The sequence below is a fragment of the Heptranchias perlo genome, chromosome 13, assembly GCF_035084215.1.
Source record: "Heptranchias perlo isolate sHepPer1 chromosome 13, sHepPer1.hap1, whole genome shotgun sequence".
Classification (NCBI taxonomy): domain Eukaryota; kingdom Metazoa; phylum Chordata; class Chondrichthyes; order Hexanchiformes; family Hexanchidae; genus Heptranchias; species Heptranchias perlo.
In genome coordinates this window covers 62,622,118-62,648,588 of record NC_090337.1, presented here as the reverse complement: position 1 = coordinate 62,648,588, position 26,471 = coordinate 62,622,118, and the positions used below count along the sequence as shown (strand labels likewise).

Here is a 26,471-nt window from a genome sequence, read left to right as displayed (position 1 = left end):
TCCTACTTCAGCCACCCACGTGGCCTTTTTTGGCGAGTTGGCCAAGTTCAAGTTCATACCACTTAATAGGTGTCAGCCGTGGCTCAGGGTAGCACTCTCGCCTCTGAGTCAGAAGGTCGTGGGTTCAAGTCTCACTCCAGAGACTTGAGCAAATAATCTAGGCTAACACTCCAGTGCAGTACTGAGTGAGCGCTGCTCTGTCTTTCGGATGAAGCGTTAAACCGAGGCACCGTCTGCCCTCTCAGGTGGACGTAAAAGATCCTGTGGAACTATTTCGAAGAAGAGCTGGGGAGTTCTCCCTGGTGTCCTGACCAGTAATTATCCCTCAAACCAACATCACTAAAACAGATGATCTGGTCATTTATCACAGTGTTGGGATCTTGCTGTGCCCAAATTGACTGCTTTAGTTTCCTAAATTACAAGTGACTACACTCTAAAAGTACTTAATTGGCTGTAAAGTGCTTTGGGACGTCCTACGGTCGTGAAAGGTGCTATATGAATGCAAGTCTTTCTTTCTCCTTTTTGCTTCTAATACCAAATTATTGACAGTGGGCAGTGTCACCCATTTCCTACAAAATGGGACAAGACTGGACAAACTACTTTCACAGGAGACCCTTGCAGACAATAGCGGGAGGGGTAGGCTTCACAAAACCCTGGCTTGTGGTCTTGGAATGGACGTTACTCCCAAGAATGAGGAAACAATTTCCGATATGACTCTACATCCCCAGAGTTTGGAAGAGCAATGGCCTCAGTGTGTCGCTCGTCCGCGTTTACATGTGACCTTGTGCCTCCACTCTCATGTTGGCACGCTGGATGCCAACGTGGAAAACAGGTACCAGCGTGAGCCGGTTACGGTCAGCGGCTGGCCTGACGAGTTCAACGCATCATGATATAATTTCACGCTGCGAAGGAAGCACGTTGTTATGTTAACCGAGCTCTGGGTACTCGAAGGCAGGAACCAAGCACTTTTGCTTCTAAGTCAGAAGGTCGTGAGTTCAAGCCCCACTCCAGGACTAAAGCACATATTCTAGCTCAACTCTTCAGTGCAGTACTGAGGGAGTCTTTCAGGTGAGATGTTGAACCAGGGCACCTAGCTGCTGGATCAGGTGGACGCAGAAGGTCCAAGCACACTTCTTTTTGAAGAAGAGCGGAGAGTTGTAGTGACCTGCCCAACATTCATCTCTCAACCAACACCACCAGCAACAGACGAACTGGTCAATTATCTCGTGCCCTGTTTGTGGAACTTTGCAGCATCCAATTTGGCTGCCGCTTTTGCCCAATGTGATTACGCTTCCAAAGTAATTAATTGGCACTTTGGGACATCCCGAGGACATGAATAGTACTATAAAATGCAAGTTCTTTCCTTCATTTAAACTATCCAAACCTGTTGAATAGATTCCAGCCTGTAACTCACTGTTGAATATCTGTTCTTCCCTCTATACAAATGATCCGGACCCTTCGATTAGATCCCAGCCTGCAATCTATATGTGCAGCGCAGCTCTTATACGCTACGAATTCCCACTGGTAACGATTTACAGCGTCAATCTTAAACTTTCTGGTGCTCACGTGTTCCAATTGGGAACTTAATTTTTAGAACATCAAACTAATGTTGCGTCAGAATTATCTTACACAGGCTGCAGCAAGGAAAATGTACGATATCAACAGTGCTATCTTCATTCATGCCACTTGAAGATCTTCAGATTGAATGCAAGGACTCAAAGCCAGGGTCAGTCCTCCAGTGATGAACATGACATGAACGGAACCAGTCGTCAACCGAGCACCCTGTAATTACAAACACCTTGGCTCTCGGATGTTCTCCTTCCAACCCCCTCCCCACCCCCCCTCGCCTCCCTGCACCGCCAACCCCAATCCAAACACTCAGGCTGGATCCCAACACCTCCCACATGCTCGACGACAGGTGCCGTGCGGCTCCTCCCCTGGTCCAGTCACCCAATCCGGACTTACTGTCGAAGCTGTTGTGCTGCGTCATGAGCATCGTCTGCACCGTACGGCTGGCATCCCTCACCAGTGCCTCGAATTCACTCCGGCTCCTCTTAGCCAGGTTCTCCTCCATTTCACTGGTGCAGCAGGTGTAACCCTGCGGGCAGATCCGCAGGTGCTCTCCTGAAACACAACACACATCCAATTTAAAAATGAAGGTTCTCCCAATTTAAGGTCTTCCCAAAACATTTCAAACTTTCCCAAAATGTAATTTCCCAACGACCCAGTGAAAGTTAAGGAACACTTACAGCAGAAAAGGTTAAGGGGAGATTTAATAGAGATCTTCAAAATTATGAAGGGTTTTGACAGAGTAGAAGGGAAGAAACTGTTTCCACTGGGCTGGAGGGCCAGTAAACAGAGGAGATAGATTTAAGGTAATTGGCAAGAACCAGGGAGTAGATGAGAATCTTTTTTACGCAGCGAGTTGTTATGATCTGGAATGCACTGCCTGAAGGGGTGGTGGAAGCAGATTCAATAGTAACTTTCAAAAGGGAATTGGATAAATACTTGGAAAGGAAAAATTTGCAGGGCTATGGGGAAAGAGCAAGGGAGTAGAACTAATTGGATAGGTCTTTCAAAGAGCTGACACAGGCACGATGGGCCGAATGGCCTCCTTCTGTGGTATAGCATTCTATAATTCAACATCAAATAAACAGGGTTCTGGTACCAAATGGCTGAAACATTTGAACTGTGGCGCACAAAGCTTCTCAACAGGGGCAATCTCTTCCATGTATAGATCTCACTGAAAAATCCAGCCCCCCTGATGGCTTAGCGACAGCAACACTCAATGTCGCTGAAGCAAATCAAATAGACAACCTTTCCGCACCTCTGGCGTTTCTTTAACTTGTCGTCGCGGTGTGGGTGACGCTGGCAAGGCTGCATTTATTGCCCAACGCTCAGTGCCCTGAGAAGGTGATGGTGGGCCTCCTTTTTGAACCTCTGCAGTCCTTGCGGTGATGGTGTTTCCAAGAATGTTGGTTTTTTTTATAACTGAGTAGCTTCCGAGACCGCTTCAGAGAGCATGAAAAGTCATCCAGGTAGCGTGGGACTGGAGTCCCGTGCAGGCCAGGCCAGGTAGCGTGGGACTGGAGTCCCGTGCAGGCCAGGCCAGGTAGCGTGGGACTGGTGTCCCGTGCAGGCCAGGCCAGGTAGCGTGGGACTGGAGTCCCGTGCAGGCCAGGCCAGGTAGCGTGGGACTGGAGTCCCGTGCAGGCCAGGCCAGGTAGCGTGGGACTGGAGTCCCGTGCAGGCCAGGCCAGGTAGCGTGGGACTGGAGTCCCGTGCAGGCCAGGCCAGGTAGCGTGGGACTGGAGTCCCGTGCAGGCCAGGCCAGGTAGCGTGGGACTGGAGTCCCGTGCAGGCCAGGCCAGGTAGCGTGGGACTGGAGTCCCGTGCAGGCCAGGCCAGGTAGCGTGGGACTGGAGTCCCGTGCAGGCCAGGCCAGGTAGCGTGGGACTGGAGTCCCGTGCAGGCCAGGCCAGGTAGCGTGGGACTGGAGTCCCGTGCAGGCCAGGCCAGGTAGGGCTGCCTTATCCGAAGGGCACTTGTGGACTTGGCCTTTTTAGCGACAACCCGCCAGCTTTCTCACAAGCTTGGGGAATCCCGCCCACCGTGTACAGCACCGTCAATCACAGCAGGAAGGGGCTTGGGAGTGGCAGCTTGGGGAAGCGAGAGCAGTGGTCATCTTCTGGAAAGTTCCAATCCCACTGCCAAGCATTGCTGGCTCTTCTCTCCACAAAAACATCCATAACTGCAGGACTCATAAGAGGGACATTTCAGTGGTCCTAGTCTACCTGAATTACCCCAATGAACTTCCTCTTTCAGCCTAAAGAAACTGATTGTTTTATACTGAATTTTGAGCTTATTAACATGAGGGGATGTGGGCACAGGGAGTGGGAACACTTCACTGTCCCAGTACTTGCATCATGTACTCCCCAATCAGTTGCAGCATGTGATAGGGTACAGTTACACCCTCCCCACTCTGCAGACTTGAGCACGTCATCTAGGCTGACGTTCCCAATGCAGTACCGAGGGAGTTCTGCACCGTCGGAGGTGCCATCTTTCGGAGGAGACGTCTACTTTCTCAGGTAGATATAAAAGATCCAATGGCACTATCCAAAGAAGAGCAGGGGAGTTCTCCCCTGTGTCCTGGCCAATATATCCCTCAACCAACATTACTAAAAGAACTGATTATCTGGTCATTATCACATTGCTGTTTGTGGGACCTTGCTTTGTGCATATTGGCTGCTGTGTTTTCTACATTACAAAAGTAGCCACACTTCAAAAGTACTTAATTGGCTGTAAAGTGCTTTGGGACATCCTGAAGTCATGAAAGACACACTATAATTGCGTTCTTTCTTTCATTCAAAGTGTCGCGTATCTAGGGAGTTGAACAAATACTAACAACAACAAATTGCATTTATAAGATGGGTGAGAAAAGACCATCTAGACCCATCGACGCTCACCATATACGGGGCAACCCCATGCACTGCCCTCCCCAACTGCTGGTAATGATAACTCCTGGGGGGAGGGGGCAAAAATAACAGACACAAAAAAATACCTGTTCAGGAAAAACAAAGGGAAATTCCTCCCCAATGCCCTAAGGTAATCAGAAGACCACAATTCCCATGATACCTCATTTGATGCACTTAACTAATCTACCCCATCCCCATCGATCTCAATTCCCTTTGGAACATAGGACTCTACAGGATTGGAAGTGACCATATCCATCAATCCTAATGGTCCTTATCCCATTTCACCTAATACCCTTCAATAGCCCTACCTGTCAGCAGTCTGACTCGCGAGCACACAAACGTAGATACGAGACCAATCTAGTCTTACACCCTGGGGATTGTGTACTGAGTAGTCTCATGTGAAGCCACATTTCAAATGTCCATAGGAAGTCCTGGAAACTATCCCACCCATTATCTCCTAAGTTAGCCACTTGGGGGAAGAGGGGCAACAGAGCTCAGCACACACATCCAAGCCTCCTGACGCACTCACTTTTCTCTAAGCTCAATGCGTGGTACAGTTGGCAGTATAACTTGGGTCAGCCAGCTTTACACCTTATTCCACAGACGCCAGTCGGAATTGTTGTGCATCTACAGCCTTAGGTGCAGACTAAAGCTGCCTCAACTCTTACCCCCTCTTAACCTCAGAAGACCATCCCCTAATACACCCGTTTAACAATTTATCATTTTCCACATTAGCCATCTTTGGCTTGAGGGAGAGTGTCAATTAGTGCCATGCCCATTAGGAATTGGCTTGAGTACCTATATATGAGTAATTTGAGACATGACATGTGGTAAGTGTAGCATGCTTGGGAGGAACAGGTGACTTTGGACCTATGGTTCCCAAAGCTCTCCACCACTGGGAATTTTCTTTGCCCCACGTCTGGGTCTGTTGTAGACTCATTGATGGAGATTGATTGCAATGATTAGTCAACTTTATTATTGTATCATGCGACTACCAGGATACTAGATGGACCTTGGTCTCTTTTCGTCCAGCAATTCATATGTTGTTATATTCCCAGTAGTCACACACTTGCTGGACTGTAAGTAATAAATGAAGGGTTCGGGTTCAGCATCGATGCATTAACTGAAAACAAGCAGTTCACACATGACTGCAACCCAACTGGTTTTGGATCAGACTGTCTAGATTTTGAGCGGTCCGGAAATTTCCAAAATCCAAAGTCCTGCGTTGCCATGTGGAACCATTAGTCACAAACTGTTTCTTTCTCTTTGCCAGCTTTCCTCCTCTTCTCAAGTAACCCGCGTTAAACTGCCAAGAGGACCAATTGCTCTCAGGTACCTTGTCCAATGGCTGTTATGTAAGGCTGAGCCGGGTCAGTAGACTATTTGACAGCGGGAGGCATTACAAGCAGAGCCCTGGCCATGTACAAGTACTTCCACCAGGCATCATTCAATACCAATCAGGAGCAAGGAGGATGGCCTTTTTTCTCCCTCCCTAACCTGGGTCCTAAGACAATTGTGGCACTCCTTCTGTCACCCCAGCTGAGATTAGGTAAAGCAGCAACTACCGGGGATTAGAGCACAATCCCCTGGTCTGTTCGGCTCAGTTATTCACCTGATAACCCCACTGAGCAATTGGGGAAAGCAGTATCTTTAAGTGCTCAGTGAATTTTCATCGGCATCATCGGCTGCCCAAGCGTCTTGTGGGTACAGACACTATGCCGCGCAGACCAGAAGGTCGCAGGTTGAACTGGTCGTTCATTTCATTGCTGTTTGTGGGATCTTGCTGTGCACAAATTGGCTGCCGCATTTCTTACATTACAACAGTGACTACACTTCAAAAGTCCTTCATTGGCTGTGAAACGCTTTGGGACATCCTGAGGTTGTGAAAGGCGCTATATAAATGCAGGTTCTTTGCTTCTTTCTTTAAACCGAGAAGAAAGGGTGTCCAACGATTGGCGCAGTGCCAGAATTTGATCCAATGTGAACTGTAAAATAGCTGAAGGTGGGTGAGGGGAGGGGGGAGCGGAAGGTTGATTTTTGCTTAACAAATAATTGGCCCTTTTTTTCCCTCCCTTCCCCCCCCCTCTGAGAGATATGACACATTCTTTGCACAACACAAGTCCGATTCTGTATGAACTCGATACAGTTCAGACACTGGCCAAGAGTTCCCAGTTATAGCTGTGACAGTCCTGCCTCTCAGCCTTTTGTCCTGCATCTCAGTCGTAGAGTGCGACATACACTTGAGAGCGGGAAATGGGGGATGGGAGCTTTGCTGAATGGCAGCATAGACTGGGATGAGCTCCTGCCATTCAGAAGTGGCCAGCGTTTCGCATTTGCAAAGGTTAAGGATGAATAGCGAGCGTGTTGAATAATGGGATAAGAACTCGCGGAGGTTAGTGTTTTATCTAAAGGGAGGGAGTGACATTTGCAGCATCTATTTTTAAATCGCGGCAAGAGTTATTATTAACACAAACAGCCTTTTCTTTCCACTTTGCTGTTGATTTTTAAAAAAATTATAGCTTTGAATGTCGAGTTCTGCCGACAGCTGCAGGTGAAGTTTTGCAGTGAGTCACGGAGTTCAGCCTGTGTAAAGGGAAGTGTAATTAGCATCCATAAAGTCTGTCATTAACCCTGGTGCTGAGTGATAGAGTCATTCACAGTCAACCCCCATCACACGAGCAGAGGTAACTTCTCCAAGCCAGTTCCCCCAACAAGGTCATCAGCAGAGTCTCTTTATAACAAAGAAAAAGAACTTGCATTTATATAGTGCCTTTCAAGACCTCAGTATGTCCCAAAGCACTTTACAGCCAATAAAGTACTTTTCAAGTGCAGTCACTGTTGTAATGTCAGGAAACGCAGCAACCAATTTCTGCACTGCAAGGTCCCACAAACAGCAATGAGATAATGAACAGATAATCTGTTTTAATGATGTTGGTTGAGGGACTAAATATTGGCCAGGACATTGGAGCGAACTCCCCTGCTCTTCTTCCAAATAGTGCCATGGAATCTTTTACGTTCACCTGAGAGGGCAGGCAGGGCCTCAGTTCATTGTTACATCTGAAAGATGGCACCTCCAACAGTGCAGCACTCCCTCAGTACTGCACTGGAGCATCAGCCTAGATTCTATGCTCCAGTCTCTGGAGTGGGACTTGAACCCACAACCTTCTGACTCAGAGGCAAGAGTGCTACCAATCAGCCACAATAATGAGGAGGAGGTAAAGTGAACCATACTCTTAAGGGGCAATTTGATTTAAAGGGGGTGAATGCCACTATTTAAACTTTTAAAGCAAAAGCTACCAACTGCAAGCCACTTTCAGTGGGTAAACAATGACCATTTTGGTTGTTATTTTTTTAAAAATTCATTCATGGAATGTGGGCGTCACTGGCAAGTCCAGCATTTATTGCCCATCCCTAATTGCCTTCAAGAAGGTGGTAGTGAGCCGCCTTCTTGAACCGCTGCAGTCCGTGAGCTGAAGGTTCTCCCACAGTGCTGTTAGGTAGGGAGTTCCAGGATTTTGACCCAGCGACGACGAAGGAACGGCGATATATTTGTTAGTTGGGATGGTGTATGACTTGGAGGGGAACGTGCAGGTGGTGTTGTTCCCATGTACCTGCTGCTCTTGTTCTTCTAGGTGGTAGAGGTTGTGGGTTTGGGAGGTGCTGTCGAAGAAGCCTTGGTGAGTTAATGACTAAGAAATACACATTGAGCTTTTCTGGTGGCTCGGCATTAAAATGCAGGCCCAAAATGGAACTCAGCCACAGAAACCAGGAAGATCCCAGGCCCGTGATAAGTTAAACTAATCTCAGCCACAACTGCAACTGGCCTCTGTGCTCTTGGGTTAAGGAAGTGACTCCCACTGGAGATGCATGTGTGGACAGCCGGGGGGGGGGGGCCAGGATCTGCTTCAGGTGTGAGGTCCCATGCAGGAGAATAGGCAATCAACACTGTCTTGGCACGCATCTGAAGAATGGCTGCCTGGTCTAGGTACTAGAGGGTGACTGGAACATTGGTAGAACAGCTGATCCATGACCCAGTACAAGTAAAGGATGTTAGAAGTTTCAAGAGAATGATGAACACATTTTTGGGAGTCAGTGTTACTAAATGGTACAAAAGATAATGGGCTACATGTATTGGTGTCAGCCTTGGCTCAGCGGGTAGCACTCTTGCCTCTGAGTCAGGAGGTTCAAGTCCCTCTCCACAGACTTGAGCACATAATCTAGGCTAACACTCCAGTGCAGTACTGAGGGAATGCTGCACTGTTGGTTGGATGAGACATTAAACTGAGGCTCTGTCTGCCCTCTCAGGTCGATGTAAAAGATCCTTTGGCACTATTCAAAGAAGAGCAGAGGAGTTCTTCTGGTGTCCTTGAACATATTTATCCCTCAACCAACATCACTAAAAGTAAATTATCCGGTCATTTATCTCGTTGCTGTTTCTGGGACCTTGCTGTGTGCAAATTGGTTTGCTGCGTTTCCTATATTACAACAATGACTACACTTCAAAATAACTTAATTGGCTGTAAAGCACTTTGGGACGTCCTGAGTTCTGAAAGATGCGATATAAATGCAAGTTCTTTCTTCCAACTAATCACTGCCTCTTGATTTACCTCGTATTCCTTTTTGGTCTTTTCCAACCTGCCGGGATCTTGCACGATGGGTCTGACTCTTCATCATGGTTTAGTCTATTGAATGTACGTACAGTGTGAGGTTGGCGCTAATAACACAGCGTTACAGAACCATTCCCGGAGGCACTCGGGAAATCTTTCGTTTTCCCACATGGCCAGTCCGCCATAAGCATTGCTTGAAGTGCAGTGGTACCGGTTGTGTGAAATCAGCTTGGTTTTCAAGCAATGCTACTTTCCTCTGCTCCCACGTGCGTAAGAATCAATGGCAACGAAAACAGGAGACCTGCAGGTAGCAGCAGTCAGCCTCCACTCTCCCAGCCCAGGGAGGGGTGGGGGAGAGAATGAGTCACAAGTCCACACTCCTGATCACTATTCAGAGGAAGTTGTGATCAAATTGTACACGTTCTGTACAATTTGATCACACCTCGAGTCCATCTCTAGTTCTGGTTGTGGAGACACAAGGGAGACATTCAAAGTGCTGGAGGCAATGCAGAGAACGGTCACAAGGTGATCCCGAGTGTCAGGGGTCTGGATTTTGAGGAGAGATTGGGTTTTTCAGCCTGGGAAGGAGGTGTCTGAGAAGTGATCTTATGCAGGCATTTAAGATAGTTAAGGAAGATAAATTTGAAATATTACGTTAAATTGAATGGTAGGAGTAGAACAAGGAGACACAGTTCAAAACAGTCAATGGTGACTTTAGGCCTGATATCAGGAGGATCTTCTTCACACAAAGAGTGACCATCAGATGGAACGGACTTCCCGATAGTGGTGGAGATGAAAACCCTGGAATCATTTAAGAAACAATGAGTGCAGCAATGGCGGGGGGGAGGGGGGGGGGGGGAAACTGTAGGGTTGAATTAAGATGAGCCAAATGGCATTCCTCATACATAAGTATCTTGCGATTATGGGGAAAGTGTGCGAGTACGTGTGGGAAGGGACAGGCAGGGCAGGTTCAGCCGTGAGGACCTCCCCAGGTTAACAAGGGCTAATTTTCCCCTTTGCCACTCACGGTGAGACCACCACACACTGGAAGACCGCATCGGAATACTAGGCGAAGGGGATTGAGAAGCAGGAATGTGCACACTTCTGTGCCCAATACTGAAGCGTGCGATGCTGTACACCAGGAACGTACCCATCGCAGTCTCCATGAGGGTAGGCTGCCTTGTCAACGTACAGTGGGGAGGGGAATTCCAGCGTCCATGAATCCATACCCTGTTATAAGCATTCAGGGGAGAAAGGTAGATATTTAGGGGAGAAAGAACTGAGAGGAGACCCCATAATGAAGCTGTGTGAAAGATAGATCCTCCCCATCACCACCCCCGACCCGCCAAACACTAGTGGTTTTCTGCTTGGTGATATTTAAAACCAGCGTTAACCCGTTTAAAATAAGTGGGATATCACCAATCGGGGAATCTAGGCTTGTGTTGCCTTGGAAACCCCAAATTGTCATCTCCTCAGTTCAACAACCAGCACAAGGTGAATCTCCTGAAACCGGCCGATGTCCTCGGTGGTCAATATTTTCTTTTAATGACACCGAACGACGTTTGAGACATGACCAACGCAGCTGCCTCAAACCCTCTAGTAAATACCACTCCACTCTTATCTCCTCCCGTGTTGACAAGCAGCAAGAGATGAGTCCCGCAATGAGTCAGTAATCAGTCGGCTGCTAGTCAGGGACTGTCATGTTCTAATAATAACTCACTTTGATCTCGGCTTGACAATGGCTGCCTGACAGCCTGGTCTGTGTCTGCCGTTCTACCAGTGAAGTGTGAACAAGATGTAGTTTAGGCCCAGGCGCCCTTGGGCTGGAGCTCGTCGCGCCTGCCCAGGCCTAACAGAGCCTTCCAGGTTGCCGGTGAGCTAGCAATGGCTTGAAGCTCACTTAGTGCCACCGGTTAGGTGCTGACCTGGTTGCACAATGACCTCAAGTCCCATGTATTACCTGTTCCTCCATCGCAGCTAACGCTTTGTGTAACTATTGTGCAGGAATCCTTTGCTTGACACTCCAGTGCAGTACTGAAAGAGTGCTACACTGTCATAGGTGCCGTCTTTTAGATGAGACGTTAAACCGAGGTCTCGTCTGCCCTCTCAAGGCACTATTTTGAAGAAGAGCAGGGTAGTTCTCCCCGGTGTGCCGGTCAACATTTATCCCTCAACTAACATCTAAAAACAGATTATCTGGCCATTTATCTCATTGATGCTTGTGGGACCTTGCTGTGCACAAATTGGCTGCTGTGTTTACCTATATTACTGTAAACAATTTTACAACACCAAGTTATAGTCCAGCAATTTTATTTTAAATTCACAAGCTTTCGGAGGTTACCTCCTTCCTCAGGTGAACCTGAGGAAGGAGGTAACCTCCGAAAGCTTGTGAATTTAAAATAAAATTGCTGGACTATAACTTGGTGTTGTAAAATTGTTTACAATTGTCAACCCCAGTCCATCACCGGCATCTCCACATCATACCTATATTACAACAGTGACTGCACTTCAAAAGTACTTCATTGGTTGTAAAGGCACTTTGGGACATCCTGAGTTCATGAAAAGTGCTGTATAAATGCAAGTTTTTTTTTCCTGCGTGAAATGAGTGAAGTAACAATTTCAACCCCGTTCCTTGTGGACACTGGTCCATAGCACAGAGATACCATAATTTGGCACTGGACTGGTACCAGTATAGCTGATACAAGGTACAAGGATAGCTGGTTTGGCAAAGAGAGCAAGTCTTCTATTCTCTAGGATCAATACCCTTCAGTTTGTGCCAAAGCCAAAGAGAAACCCTATTGGAGGTTAATCAGAAATGTCCTGCAGCGTTGTGCTTGAATGAAGAGCAAAGGGTTTAGTACTTTGGGCCAAACCCACAGATTTAACAAGAAAGAATCACATTAATGTAGTGCCTTATCGTGTCTCACAGGAAACATCTCAAAGCCCTTCGCATTCAACGAATCACTTTGAAGTGATGTAAGTGCAGCAGTATTTAGCACACACACAGCAATGAGATGAAGGGCCAGTTAATGTGTTTTTGGTGGTGTTGGTTGATGGAACCTAGGAAGAGGCGAGATAGAGGGGTAGGGCCAAGGGAGAGGAGTGGCAAGGTCAAGAAGGTGTCCAAGGAGGCCCAGGGTGAGGCAAAGGAAGAATGAGGAGCAGAGTAGAGTCCAGTAAGAGGCAAGGCTGAGCAAGAGGGCTCACACCGTGATTCAGATAAAAACAGCAAAGTCTGATGCCTGTGCTAAAGGGTACAAGGTGCCTGATTCAAAACAAGTCCAAACCCTAACAAAAGGGCTCAGCATTAAAGTTGTTCTCTAATCCTTTCCAGTAGTTTAAGTAACTATCAACCAGCAATGCTTAGGAGTTCCTATTGTTTTATTCATCTCACATTTTTCAAATATTTTCCTCATATGCGTTTAATTAACTGGGAAACTTATTGTCTTGGGAGGGCAAGCTTTCTTACAGTCCATTTCAGCACTGATTCCTTCTCTCTCTCTCTCTCTCTCTCTCTCTTCATTCTCCCGTGATCTTGAATCTGATACAGTGATTGCACTACATTTTTTACACCAGGACAGCTGTAAAATTTCTCCTAATCTGGCCCCAAAAAGGGAGTAAACAGAAGTCAAAGACAAGCGAAGGTCATTCTATACTCCCACTCGTCAGCTGTGGCTCAGTGGGTCGCACTCTTGCTTCTGAGTCAGACGGTTGTGGGTTTAAATCCCACGCCAGAGACTTGAGCACAAAATCTAGGCTGACACTTCAGTGGAGTACTTAGGGAGTGCTGCACTGTCAGAGGTGCCGTCTTTTGGTTGAGACCTCACTCAGATGGACGTACAAGATCCCATGGCACTATTTGGAAGAAAAGCCGGGGAGTTCTCCCCAGTGTCCTGGCCAATATTTATCCCTCAACCAACATCACTAAAACAGCTAATCTGGTCATTATCTCATTGATGTTTGTGGGATCTTGCTATGCGCAAATTGGCCACTGCGTTTCCTACATTACACCAGTGACTACATTTGAAAAATACTTAATTGGCCATAAAGAGATTTGGGACGTCCTGAGGCCGCGAGAGGCGTTATATGGATGAAAGTCATTCTTTCGAGTGTCCCTTCCTTCCCATCTGGCATCCAACTGCACTTCAAATTTTCCTAATATCTTGGACTCTACCAATCCACATAGCAAATTAACACAAATACGTGTCACTCTCGGAGTAAAGAAACTCTTTCTAATATTTGATTTAAATCTATTTTACTCTAGTTTAAATTAATGTCTTGGCCTGCTTACTTTAAAATAATAAATCGGTGCTCATCTTATCTGTGTACCATTTAATATCTTATACATCTCAATGAAGTTTCGTCTTAAACTTTACTTTCGACTGTACGCTTTGATCTTCCCTCATCTCATTTCATTTTTACCTCAGCTCAGGAGTAAGTAAAGAAGAGAAGGGGGATAAAAAGATGCTTACAGAGCAAAAGAGGAGAACATAAAGGATTGTGGTGATTGGAAGGTGAGTGGGATGGGAGTTCCTCGATCCAGTTAACTCACTGAAAGAAGTTTATTAAAATGAAATCACTGTCTCATTTGAGTAAACAAACACGGAACACAACGGGATCCCAGAGCACAGGATGTGTCTGAGTCACAGTCTGCATTCCACACATATAAACAGCAAGTTCCCCATCTTATCTAGCCCACAGAACTGCTCCCTTACCAAGATGTGGAGATGCCGGTGATGGACTGGGGTTGACAATTGTAAACAATTTTACAACACCAAGTTATAGTCCAGCAATTTTATTTTAAATTCACAAGCTTTCGGAGACTTCCTCCTTCCTCAGGTAAATGTTTACCTGACCAAGAGAATAGGAAGGACCAGCTGGTGGACCACCCCTGCACACCTACCAATCAGCTTAACATGACCTGAGGCCTAGGAAATGGATCAGTGACTTACCCTGTTGTCCAGGCAACGGATTAGGTGGGGAGCAGACTAATGGAACCCTCAACCGTGCAAGTTCTAGACAACAAGTGTTTGCAGGAAACCAGTCACATGAGTTGGGAAGTCATCTACCAACAAGATTCCATCTATTTCACTGCAGCCATCAGCAGACGTATGCAGCCCTGAGGTGCTCATTAAGGAGCACCTCCTGTGATTACCAGCATCTCCTCTGGAATGATGCCTTTGCTTTTAAATACCTGAAACTGGCTGTCAGTCAGCTCTGGTGCTGAAATTAAGTTGAGAGCATTGTGATACACTGTGAAGGTCAGCCTTTAATGTGCTTCGTTTAATGACTATTCAGTGAGGACGGATTGAGCCTCTGGGATCCTATCATGTGACCTTTCTCATGGGCAGACCCATCACAGAGCAATCAGACCACCTCTTTGTACCACGTACAAGACAGACATCATTTAATCGTTTAACTCCCCACCTCTTCCCAGCTAATGGGGAACTACCTTCAATATGAACGTGCTGTGTGATGTTACAAACTTGTCATGCATTGCTTGAAATTCCTACACCAGCAATTTTAAAAGCAACATCAACCCAATGTCAGCTGTGGCTCAGTTGGTAGCACTCTTGCTGCTAAGTTAGAAGATCGTGGGTTCAAGTCCCACTCCAGAGACTTTGAGCGCGTAATCCAGACTAACATCAATACAGTACTGAGGGAGTGCTGCACTGTCAGAGGTGCTGTCTTTCGGATTAAACCGAGGCTCCGTCTGCCCTCTCGGGTGGATGTAAAAGGAGCAGGGGAGTTTTTTTTCAACCAACATCACTAACAAATGATTTGGTCATTTATCTCAAATAGGCTGCCGCGTTTCCCTACATTACAACAATGACTACACTTCAAAAGTACGTCATTGGCTGTAAAGCGCTTTGGGGCGTCCTGAGGTCGTGAAAAACGACAATAGAAATGTAAGTTCTTCATTTCATTTAAATTAATTTCGACCTCCGTAAACCTTTTTTTGTTGGACACCCAGGAATCAGTTTCTTCGTCATGACATCATCACATAGAAGTCTAGATTTGCCGATCGGTGTGATGTTAATGCCGGCAATAGCCCATCGAGTCACGACCACCAATCAACAAATCTAGACCGCAGTTGCTCGGTATACTTGCTTCCATTTGCATTCATAGAACCGGTCCCTTTTTCTCCCCGGGGTTTTGTTTGTAGAAGTTATTTTAAAAACTGTATTCGGCCGAGTCGTTTCAACTGCGTGTACCCTCAACATTCAACTGCTGTCCAAGGTGCATTTACTTAAATGTCTTCTCTCCCAACAGTCCCAAAGGTGAAAGGCAGTTGGGCTAATCTATTGCTTCAGTCTCTGACCACCAGTGATGGTGGCGTTCTATCACTATGGTAATGCACTGGTTAAACCCTCCCATCATCTCAGACTTTCCCCCATCCCATCACTTCAAGCGATCATGACTTTCATTTCTGGTAATGCTGGCTTGTATGCCCACCCACTCTTGGCCAATAAAAACAAAACGGTAGCATGCTCCGCTGGCACTAACCGTTCACACCAGCCACTGGGAACACCACTTGAGATAGTTCCCCTTTCCTCCACATTTATACTACAGCACTGCTGGCAAAGCAGGGGATGCTGTTAGCCGCAGCATCGAGCATTAAAGGATTATATCTCTCTTTCTCCCACTCTCCTCCCCTCTGTAATTTTGTTTTGGAAGGTTGAGCGGGCACATTGCTGAAGGAACCTTGGGGAGTTGAAGCACCTGACTCCTTCAATTTACCTTTTTTAAAAAAAAATAATTATTTCTCCTTCCTGTCAATCCGCTGGAGAAGGTGAGAGCTGCAAGCCACGTTTCCTCGTGCATATGAGGCCCACCAAGGCTTCAGCCACATGGTTACACAATCCTTTCAATCTAGAATTTTCTCTTCGCCTCTGGGTGATCACAGGGTGACCTCGATCCACTGGGGTGGGGGAAGGGGCTGGTTCATATCTAACCGGCCTCCTCAGTGTCAGATGCACTGACACTCCCTACACAAGCATGCGAGGTAATAGTAGCCAGCTGTACCTTACAAAACAACCATTAGCCCTCATCCTCCTGAGAGTCTTTGATGACAGCAGCTTCAAAGCTGCGGTGAGAGTTCCAGCACATTTTTTTTTTTTTTAAAACAGACACCAGATTCCATGGCAATCAGCCGGAGGAACAGAGCAGAAAGAGACGAGATGCTGACCGTTGATCTCCTCAATGGGAGCGCACAATGGGAGACCGGGCTTCCTGGGTGAACTGCGGAGGGTGGGTGCTAGGCAGAAGATCATATCTGAGCTCACTCCTGTCCTCAGCCGACACCAATACACGCGTGTTTTCCGCCAGGGATACCTGGCTCATTTGGTCCTTATTAGCTGAGGGGCACTGAGGCCAAAGGGATCACACCCATAAATGTCCACCCCAAGATGAGATTGGTTACTTCAGCACAGACCCAGGATCGAACCGGGGCCCTTCACGGTCTGTGTGGCTCACATTAGAATGGCAGCACGTGGGTAAGGTCATGGAAGGGAGGCAGCCATGGAACTGTGCCCCAGCACCGGGCATCACCTTGAGGAGGCAATGGGTGAACTGAATAAAAAATCATGGGGGAGAAATCTTAAACAAAATGGAAACACTTTCAAGAAGAAAATAGCCTTCTAAATCTACACAAGATTTAAAACTAACTACCAATAGCTTCAAGATATGGATTGGATAGATGTATGATTATTAATAATGGTTATAATATGACACTTGTCTCAATCACTACAAATATTAGCACATAAACAAGGCTAACACTCCAGTACAGTATTGCGGGTGGGGGGTGCTGCACTGTCTAAGGTGCCATCTTTCGGGCAGTCCAAGGCCTCATCTACCTGTTCAAGTGGACATAAAATATCCCATATTACTATTCTGAGTGTAGAATTAATGTCCTGGCTGAAACCACCAAACAACACCACCAAAACTCAGACTATCTGGTCACTTATTCATTTGCTGATTGTGGGATCTTGCTGTGTGCAAATTGGCCACTGCATTTGCCTATATAACAAGCGACTGCATTCCAAAGGCAACCTGTGAAGCACTTTGGGCCTTTCCCGAGGATGCAGTGTAAATGAGAAGGCTTTCTTTCTTGGCTGCCTCTCCTTGTGTTTCCTCAAAGAGTTACGCTCAACAGCAAGTCACCAGAGAAAAATTACCCAAAACTTGAGGTTTTGTGAGTCCCTCAATGATTCCCTGGGTGAGGTCACCTCCTGAGTCACGCAGAGTAGGAATCATCTGGGTTTGATTCCTGACCACAGCTGGGGGTCACGGTGGGAAGTTGCAATTGGCCTTCAGCCAGGGTGTCCAAGCTTTTTTCCTTAACATTGCCACATAGACATGTACTACGGAGCCTGGGAGGCATAATCAATAATTGTAAACAATTTTACAACACCAAGTTATAGTCCAGCAATTTTATTTTAAATTCACAAGCTTTCGGAGGCTTCCTCCTTCGTCAGGTGAACGATGTGAAAAATCACCTGACGAAGGAGGAAGCCTCCGAAAGCTTGTGAATTTAAAATAAAATTGCTGGACTATAACTTGGTGTTGTAAAATTGTTTACAATTGTCAACCCCAGTCCATCACCGGCATCTCCACATCATAATCAATAATGACCTGGACTTGGGTTTAAAGGGCATCATTTCAAAGTTTGCAGCTGACACGAAACTCAGAAATGTAGTAAACCGTGAGGAGGATAGTAACTAACTTCAGGAGGATGTAAATAGACTGGTGAAATGGGCAGACACATGGCAAATGTAATTTAACGCAGAGAAGTGTGAAGTGATGCCTTTTGCAAGGAAGAATGAGGAGAGGCAATGTAAACTAAATGGTACAATTTTAAAGGGGGTGCAGGAACAGAGAGACCTGGGGGTGTATGTACACAAATCTTTGAAGGTGGCAGGACAATTGAAAAGGCTGTTAAAAAGGCATACCGGATCCTTGGCTATATAAACAGAGGCATAAAATACAAAAGCAAGGAAGTTATGTTAAACCTTCATAAATCACTAGATAGGCCTCAGCTGGAGTATTGTGTTCAATTCTGGGCACCACACTTTAGGAAGGATGTCAAGGCCTTGGAGAGGGTGCAGAGGAGATATACCAGAATGGTACCAGGGATGAGGGACTTCAGTTATGTGGAGTGTCTAGAGAAGCTGGAATTGTTCTCCTTAGAGCCGAGAAGGTTAAAGGGAGATTGAAAAGAGGTTTCAAAATTAGGAGGGGGTTTGATAGAGTAAATAAGGAGAAACAGTTTCCACTGACAGGAGGGTCAGTAACCAGAGGACACAGATTTAAGATAATTGGCAAAAGAACCAGGGGGGAGATGAGGAGAATTTTTTTTAGGCAGTAAGTTGCAATGATCTGGAATGGACTGCCCGAAAGGGTGGTGGAAGCAGATTCAATAATAACTATCAAAAGGGAATTGGATAAATACCTGAAAAGGAAAAATTTGTAGGGCTATGGGGAAAGAGGAGGGGGAGTGGAATTAATTGGATAACTCTTTCAAAGAGCCGGCACAGGCACGATGGGCCGAATGGCCTTCAGTTGTACTGTAAGATTCTGTGATCAACGTTCCTTTCAATTTTGCATAGATCAACAAGTGATGGCACTAACAGATTCTTGGTGTTCTGATTTAGGATTTATCCCCTAATGAGGCAACAACCCTTTTTTCCCAAACCTTCAGGCCCACGAAATTTAAGCATCAAATTAGAAATACAACAGCAAACAGGACTGAGTTGCTTGGGCTTTGCGGGACAGATCGCCAAGGCTCGGGGGCTCTACGTTGCCTTTGGGTGGCGGGCTGGTCACCCCTGTTTCCGAGTAAGGATGGGGGGGGGGCTGGGGGCTGGGGAAAATCAGCAAGAGTTCCCAGTGACTGGTGTTGGAAAGAGTGGGAGCACGTGTGTGTGAGCACACATGCACCATCAGGCCAGGCTATAACACAAGAAGATTGACCACCCGGGGTGAGGTGCCAGATGCCCGCTGAAGCTGGTACCCCAACCCGAGGCAGCGGGTTTAGGGAAGGAAGAGAAATTGTACTTGATGACCGAGCTCTAAGGGTGGACTTTCTTCTTAATTCATCCTCCAGTCACATGCCAGTCAACGTATTTGAAATGAAAACATTTCTGGTGGCAATAGTGCCTGGGGCTGTAACTCTGACTGATCCAACAGTGTTGGGAATGGGCTAATAAAACTGCTAAACTTCCTTTTGCACATTTAATCAGTTCCCTGCTTCTGCTCTCTTGTCCATTCCCACCCCTGCTTGTCTCGCACATCCTTCCCGTTCTCATTTAATCGCTGGCCAGGGGAAACGGCTATTGCATATTAAAGTGGCTGAACACAAGTCCCCCTCGAGGGCTGAGTGGGTGAACCTACTGCCGGGTGCAGTCAGTGCAAACCTCAGTTTGATCCTTGATCTGTGCCGAGTTAGCTGATCTCAGACAAGGTTGCAGGTTAGTGAGGGAAAATATCAGCCAGGGTACCCCCCCACCACCTCCCCCCACCCCCCACCCATTGCTATCTAGTGACTCCTGCTGGCAAGGACATGTGTGGGGGCATCAGAAGATGACAGGATTGGGCCAGGATTTGATGTATGATTATTACATCTGCAGCCAAAGAGCCTGGCAACACACTGTCTAGGCTCATCCATGGCAAGTTGGCCGAGGTACCAAAGGGCTGTTGGACCTATGCACTTGGAGTCTGCGCCTTCAGAAGAGAAGAGGAGAGTAAAATTGGGAACAAAGGCCAATTGAATAGTCACAGCTTCAACCCTCACTCAGTTTTGGATGCAATGAACAATAACAACATGGTGTTTATTCAAAAGGAGCAGTAATTCAATACCGTGCATTAGAAATCGGGAAATTATCAGTGGAAACTATCTGAACGGTCACACAGGAACAAAGCTCCCATCGAGTTTCCAAACTCATGCCGTGGGGCAGAGGGAGCTTTACTCAGTATCTAATACAGGAACATAGGAACAGGAGTAGGCCAGTCAGCTCCTAGAGCCTGTTCCGCTAATCAATGGCTGATCTGTATCCTAACTCCATCCACCCACCTTGGTTCCATATCCCTTAATATCCTTTGTTGGCAAAAATCTATCGATCTCAGATTTAAATTTATTAATTGAGCTAGCAGCTACTGCTTTTAGTGGGAGAGAGCTCCACACTCCTACCACCCTTTGTGTGAAGAAGTGTTTCCTAACTTCTCTCCTGAATGGCCTGGCTCTGATTTTAAGATTATGTCCCCCTTGTCCTTGACTCCCCCACCAGTGGAAATTGCTTCTCTCTATCTACCCTATCCACTCCTTTCAAAATCCTAAAAACCTCAATCAAATCACCCCTATCCTTCTATATTCCAGGGAATACAAATTAAGTTTATGTAATCTCGCCTCATAATTTAACCCTTGGAGCCCTGGTAACATTCTGGTGAATCTGCCCTGCACTCCTTCCAAGGCCAATATATCCTAAGGTTCAGTGCCCAGAACTGTACACAGTACTCCAGATGTGGTCTAACCAAGGCTTTGTATAATTGTAGCAAAACTTCCTCATCGTTATATTCTAGATATAAAGGCTAACATTCCATTCGCCTTTTTGATTATTTTCGAACCTGACCACTACATTTTAGTGATCTGTGTACATGGGCTCTGTCATCTCTTTGGGCCTCCACTGTTCCTAGCTTTTCACCTTTTAAAAATACTCATATCGATTTTTTTTGGTCCAAAATAGATGACCTCACACTTACCTGCGTTCAAATCTATCTGCCACAGTTTTGCCCACTCACTTAATCTATCACTATCTCTTTGTAATTTTATGCTCCTGTCTACCACCGGCTGCTATACCTGCCCTGGGAGTGTTTGATGGGAAAGTGTAGAGGGAGCTTTACCCTGTATCTAACCCATGCTGTACCTGCCCTGGGAGTGTTTGATGGGACAGTGCAAAGGAAGCTTTACCCTGTATCTAACCTGGGAGTGTTTGATGGGACAGTGCAGAGACAGCTTTACTCTGTATCTAACCCGTGCTGTATCGGCCCTGGGAGTGTTTGATGGGACAGTGTCAAGGGAGCTTTACTCTGTATCTAACCTGTGCTGTACCTGACCTGGGAGTGTTTGATGGGACAGTGTAGAGGGAGCTTTACTCTGTATCTATCCTGTGCTGTATCTGACCTGGGTGTGTTTGATGGGTAAGTGTCGAGGGAGCTTTACTCTGTATCTATCCCGTGCTATACCTGCCCTGGGAGTGTTTGATAGGACAGTGTAGAGGGAGTTTCACTCGGTATTTAACCTGACCTGGGAGTGTTTGATGGGACATTTACTCTGGGGTTTAGACTTTAGATCTGAAGCAGCTGAAGAAAAGATTGCACTGACAGTATTTGCTCCAGTGCGTACACACAGCACCCCGGCCCCCACACAGCTTTACCTTCACTCTTTTGTTCCATAAAACATTGAGGGGTGGGGGGCAGTTCAGCTCAATAATAATGAAATAGTCATTTCAAAAAAAAGTAATAGACTAAGTGAGCCAAATTTAAACTGAAGGGAAACAGACTGGGCTAATTTTTCCCCTCTCCAGCTAGTAAAATGGAGCAGTTCATTCACCAAACCGAGCCGGCAACTTGCACATGGTTTTAAGTTTCAGCCGAAGAGCAGAGCTTGGCAGTTCGGGGTAGAAAGGAGCAGAGGTCTACCAGACCAGCTTTGAGTCGGCATGGAGGGAGGAATCAACTCCTTACCTCACCTGTCCTAATATCTCAGGCGGCTCAGTGTCAAATATTGTCTGATAACGCTCCTGTGAAGTGCCTTGGGACGTTTTGCTACATTAAAGGCGCTATATAAATGCAAGTTTTTGTTGCTGTGGTCTTGTTTACCAGCAGACTATCTGAAAAAGTCACAAAGGGAGAGAGATACAAATAACCAACAGTATTGCAGGAAGTCAATGGAGTTTCCCTTTACTTCTTTAGCCCTGGAGAAAGTGCAATGCAGGTTTAGCAGGATAATTTCAGAGATAAATGGTTGGATTACAATGAAAGGCTAGAGGAACTAAGGCGTATAGTCCCTCTAACAGAGAATTGAGTGGGGATTTAATAAAGGTGTCCAAAATGATGATGTAAAGAAGACAGATAATTTCCATTGGTCGATAAAATGAAAATAAGAGGCCATGATCTGACGATAAGCATCAGATAAAGGGGCAGATTAGAAGAAGCCTTTTCACGCACAGTTATCGGAATGAGGAAACATTTTGCCACAAGTGGCATCCAATGCTAACTCGATTCCAGCATTCACAAAGGTAATTACCGAAACAAGAATATAAAATGGAGGAGGAGGTTTGAGGAGAAAGCAGGAAGATGGGACTGTGTGAAGGCAGCCCGAGGGGTCCAATTTCAGCAAAGGCAAGGCAGGCTGAATGACCTCCCGCTGTGTTAAAATGTCTGTGTTTTCTGTTCCCTGCCCCCTCACCTGTGCCCCTTAAGGTAGCATAGGAGATCACCGGCTGCAGCCTTGTACTGTGGAGAAGACCAGTCAGCTCACAAAGAAAAATTTAAATAACAAACAAAACAAGAAACTCCAGCTCTACTCTATCAGCGTGAGACTTGGTTTTAGGGCCTACCTATAGATTCACCTGCTCTATGAATTAGGCAAAGTAGGGATGCTGACCTTTAATCTTTCCCAAGGACATTTAGACCTGAATTACTGCTTTTCCTCATCATTTAGTCTTGGAAACCAATTAAAGAAACAGGGAGATAGACAGAGAGAAACCTTTTTGAAGAGTCACGTTTCAAGTAACAAAAGAACTGCCCTTTTAAATTGTTCTCTGATGTGGGGCCTAAGTCACAATAAAGCTCCCATTAATTTTCTACATCCTGCCTCTCTGTTGTGGGTTTAGCCTGGAGGGCCAGACTCGCAGGCAATCCAACGTTAAAACGCTCTTTGCTCCCTCGGGATTTTTTTAAATGACAAATGAATGATGGTTTGTTGCACAGTCAGTCACTCACTCAAGCTAAGACGCAGACGCATTTAAAGCCATTTTCTTTTTACAACGTTGCTCATTTGGTTTGGATTTGGGGAGGCAGGCACCCACCAGCCAGCTCAGAGTGTCTACGCTACCAAATCCGGCTCTCTTAGCCCAGCTGAAGGCTTGTAGGCCAAGATTTTCATGGCTCCACGCGTCTGCTGCCAGGATACGGGAGTCGGATTTAGCTGTGTAAACGTTCACACGCACAAATCTCTCGGAATCCAAATTAAAATGGCACCGTATAAAAGTGCCCTTTAATTATCCCATCATCCCTCACTTCACAGAGTGACGTTACCATGACGAGGGGCAGGGGAGAAGCGTTTCATTGTCGAGTACCACCCCTCCCCCCAACAAGAAACAAAAGGAAAAGACATGAAACCAACCCCCAGCCCAAGACTCCTATTTGTTACTCATACCCCGGCCGTCTGAAGGAGATCAGCCATGTCAGATCTCCTTGGCCGCAAGGGGCTGACTCAGGGGATTTATCCAGGCCACCTGCCACTCCTCTGGACAGGCCTTAATGCCGAATACAGAACATACTCAACCTACCTTGGTTTTGCCCCTTAACCCAAAACAAACCCCATGACGCATCACATAGGGGAGAACAGACTTTTGAAGAGTTAATTCTTGGGATGTGGGCGTCGCTGGCAAGGCTAGCATTTATTGCCCGTCCCTAGTTGCCCTTGAGAATGTGGTGAAACAACAGATTGGTTTGCTTGGCCACTTCAGAGGGCAGTTAAGGTGTGGACCTGGAGTAAGGACGACAGGTTTCCTTCCCTAAAGGACATCAATGAACCAGTTGGGATTTTATGACAATCCAACGCTTTTACTGATCCCAGTTTCGTATTTCAAGATTTTTTTTAAAAACTTAATTCAAATTCTCAAACTGCCACGATGGGATTTGAACTCACATTGTCTGGATAATTAGACCAGGCCTCTGGATTACTAGTGCAGTACCGCAACCACCACGTCACCGCACCCCTGGGTAGAAGAAATGGGAGGGCTGCCTGAAAGCACAGTCGAGGTTTGGAAGTGGCTTTCTAATAAGGGGGGGGGGGGTAGGTGCACAACAGAAGGCCGGAGTAGGAGGGTGGGGCATAGGGCTGGATGAGGTGGGAACAGTAAAAGAAAGAAAGACGTGCATTTATATAGCAACTTTCACAACCTCAGTACATCCCAAAGTGCTTCACAGCCAATGAAGTACTTTTGAAGTGTCGTCACTGTTGTAATGCAGGAAACGCGGCAGCCTATTTGCGCACAGCAAGCTCCCACAAACAAGAGATAAATGACCAGATAATCTGTTTTAGTGATGTGGGTTGAGGGATAAATATTGGCCAGGACACCAGGGAGAACTCCGCTGCTCTTCTTCAAATAGCGCCATTTGGATTTTTTTATGTCCACCTGAGAGGGCAGACAGGGCCTCGATTTAACGTCTCATCTGAAAGACGGCACCTCTGACAGTGCAGCACTCCCTCAGTACTGCACTGGAGTGTGAGCCTGGATTATCTGCTCAACTCTCTGGAGTGGGGCTTGAACTCACAACCTTCTGACTCAGAGGCGAGATCGCTACCAACTAAGCCATGCCTGACACTGATGATTTGCAAACAAGCACAAAAGTATTGAATTCAGTGCACTGGAGGAATAGAGAGAGACTAGTGGAGTCTTAAAGCTAATAAATATGTAAACAAGGGCCGATTCTTTGAGTTCTGCCCTCAAGCCGCATGCCCGTTGCTTCACGATATTTGCGTCCAGCGGCAAGGCCCAGAACGTAGGCCTCAAAATCTACAGCTAATATCGGGGTTCAGGCACATAAGTGAAACATTAAACCACTGTGACTACTGACATCACTTGAGGCAGGACTTATGGCCAAACAGTGAATTTTACAGCAAAACAGAGCAAACAGCAAACAAAGCCTGTTTACAAAGTCTATTCAAAGAGTCTCTACCAACTGCAGCAAACAGAAATCATTCATAAAATCAATCCCAGTCACTTACGGCAGTGCAGTCTCCAGGCGTGATTGACGGGGGAATTACCCAATCATCTCCATTCTGGCCGAGAATAGTAGTGTCACTATATGCAGCCAAATTAAACAGGTTCTTACAGTCTTGAATTGCCCAATAGGTTACCGCTACAAGGTGGTTTGCTAATGATACAGCACAGAAGGAGGCCATTCGGCCCATCGTGCCTGTGCTGGTTCCTTAAAAGAGCTATCCAATTAGTCCCATTCCCCTGCTCTTTCAAGTATTTATCCAGTTCCCTTTTGAAAGTTACTGTTGAATCTGCCTCCACCACCCTTTCAGGCAGTGTATTCCAGATCGTAACAAATTGCTGCGTAAAAAAATTTCTCCCCATCTCTCGATTACCGCGAGCCCTTTCTCCTCGAAAGCTGCTGTCAGTGAGGGCGAGGACGGACAGCGCGCCCGCTCGTGGATGTGCGACAATGGTCATGCTGAAGTGTTGCCAATGGTTACACATAATGACCGCCGGTTAAAACGGCTGGGTGGATTTTTGGTGTTCATCATGGAGTGTACTAGGCATCAGTTGGGCACTGGAGAAGGGCATTTTTGTTTTTGTCAGGGTCTGCTCTCCAGCTGGTTTAAAGTACCAGCCCTAAGTTTAACGGAGCTCCTCTGGGACATAGAGCGTTTGTACCGATCAATAATGTGGGCAAACACAGATTGGTGTTGACCTGGACAGTCTGTCCCCTAGTCTTGATAATCGCAGAATGGACAAAAAAATAAATAAAAGCCTGGTTCTCAACTCCTGCCCTTTAAAAAATGAAATGCTGATTCTCAGCCCATTTATAAATAGCAGGTATTATTAAATGGCTCAACCTTGTCTAGTTTTGCACTGGGCAAAGATGGGTCAGCTTCGTGGGATCGGCCCTGGGACTGAAGGAATAGCTGGTCTTAAAAACAAAAGTAAAATATTATTACAAAATGAGTTTGCATTGCCTTGGACTTCACTCTATGTTTTCTCATTCCCCCCACCCACCCTCCTGAAGGTAGTGGCTCCTTAAAGGGCTACAGTGGCCTCTGGTTCCTCGTGCAAGTGACCATTAGTCTTTGTCAGTAGGCCATTTACTCACGAGGCCTCAACAACCTTGCTGATCCTTTGGTCATTCGATATCCAGAGGCATGCACTTTCTATCAGCAGTCAATGGGCAGTGACTAGGAATAAAGAAGAAATAACTTGCATTTATATAGCACCTTTCACAACCTCAGGACCTCCCAAAGCACTTTACAGCCATTGAAGTACTTTTGAAGTGTAGCACTGTTGTAATGTAGGAAATGCAGCAACCAATTTGCGCATAGCAAGGTCCCACAAACAGCAATGTGATAATGACCAGATAATCTGTTTTAGTGACA

The 26,471-nt window shown here is 46.3% G+C and overlaps 1 protein-coding gene across 1 annotated transcript in view; it reads right to left on the bottom strand.

Moving 5' to 3' along the window:
• LOC137331650 (glypican-1-like) overlaps nucleotides 1–26,471 on the bottom strand; it is a 162,685-nt gene that overhangs the window by 99,405 nt on the left and 36,809 nt on the right. Inside the window, exon 2 of the mRNA XM_067995588.1 lies at nucleotides 1,966–2,124. Coding sequence (XP_067851689.1) covers nucleotides 1,966–2,124 — 159 coding nt within the window. The remainder of the gene's footprint in view (nucleotides 1–1,965; nucleotides 2,125–26,471) is intronic.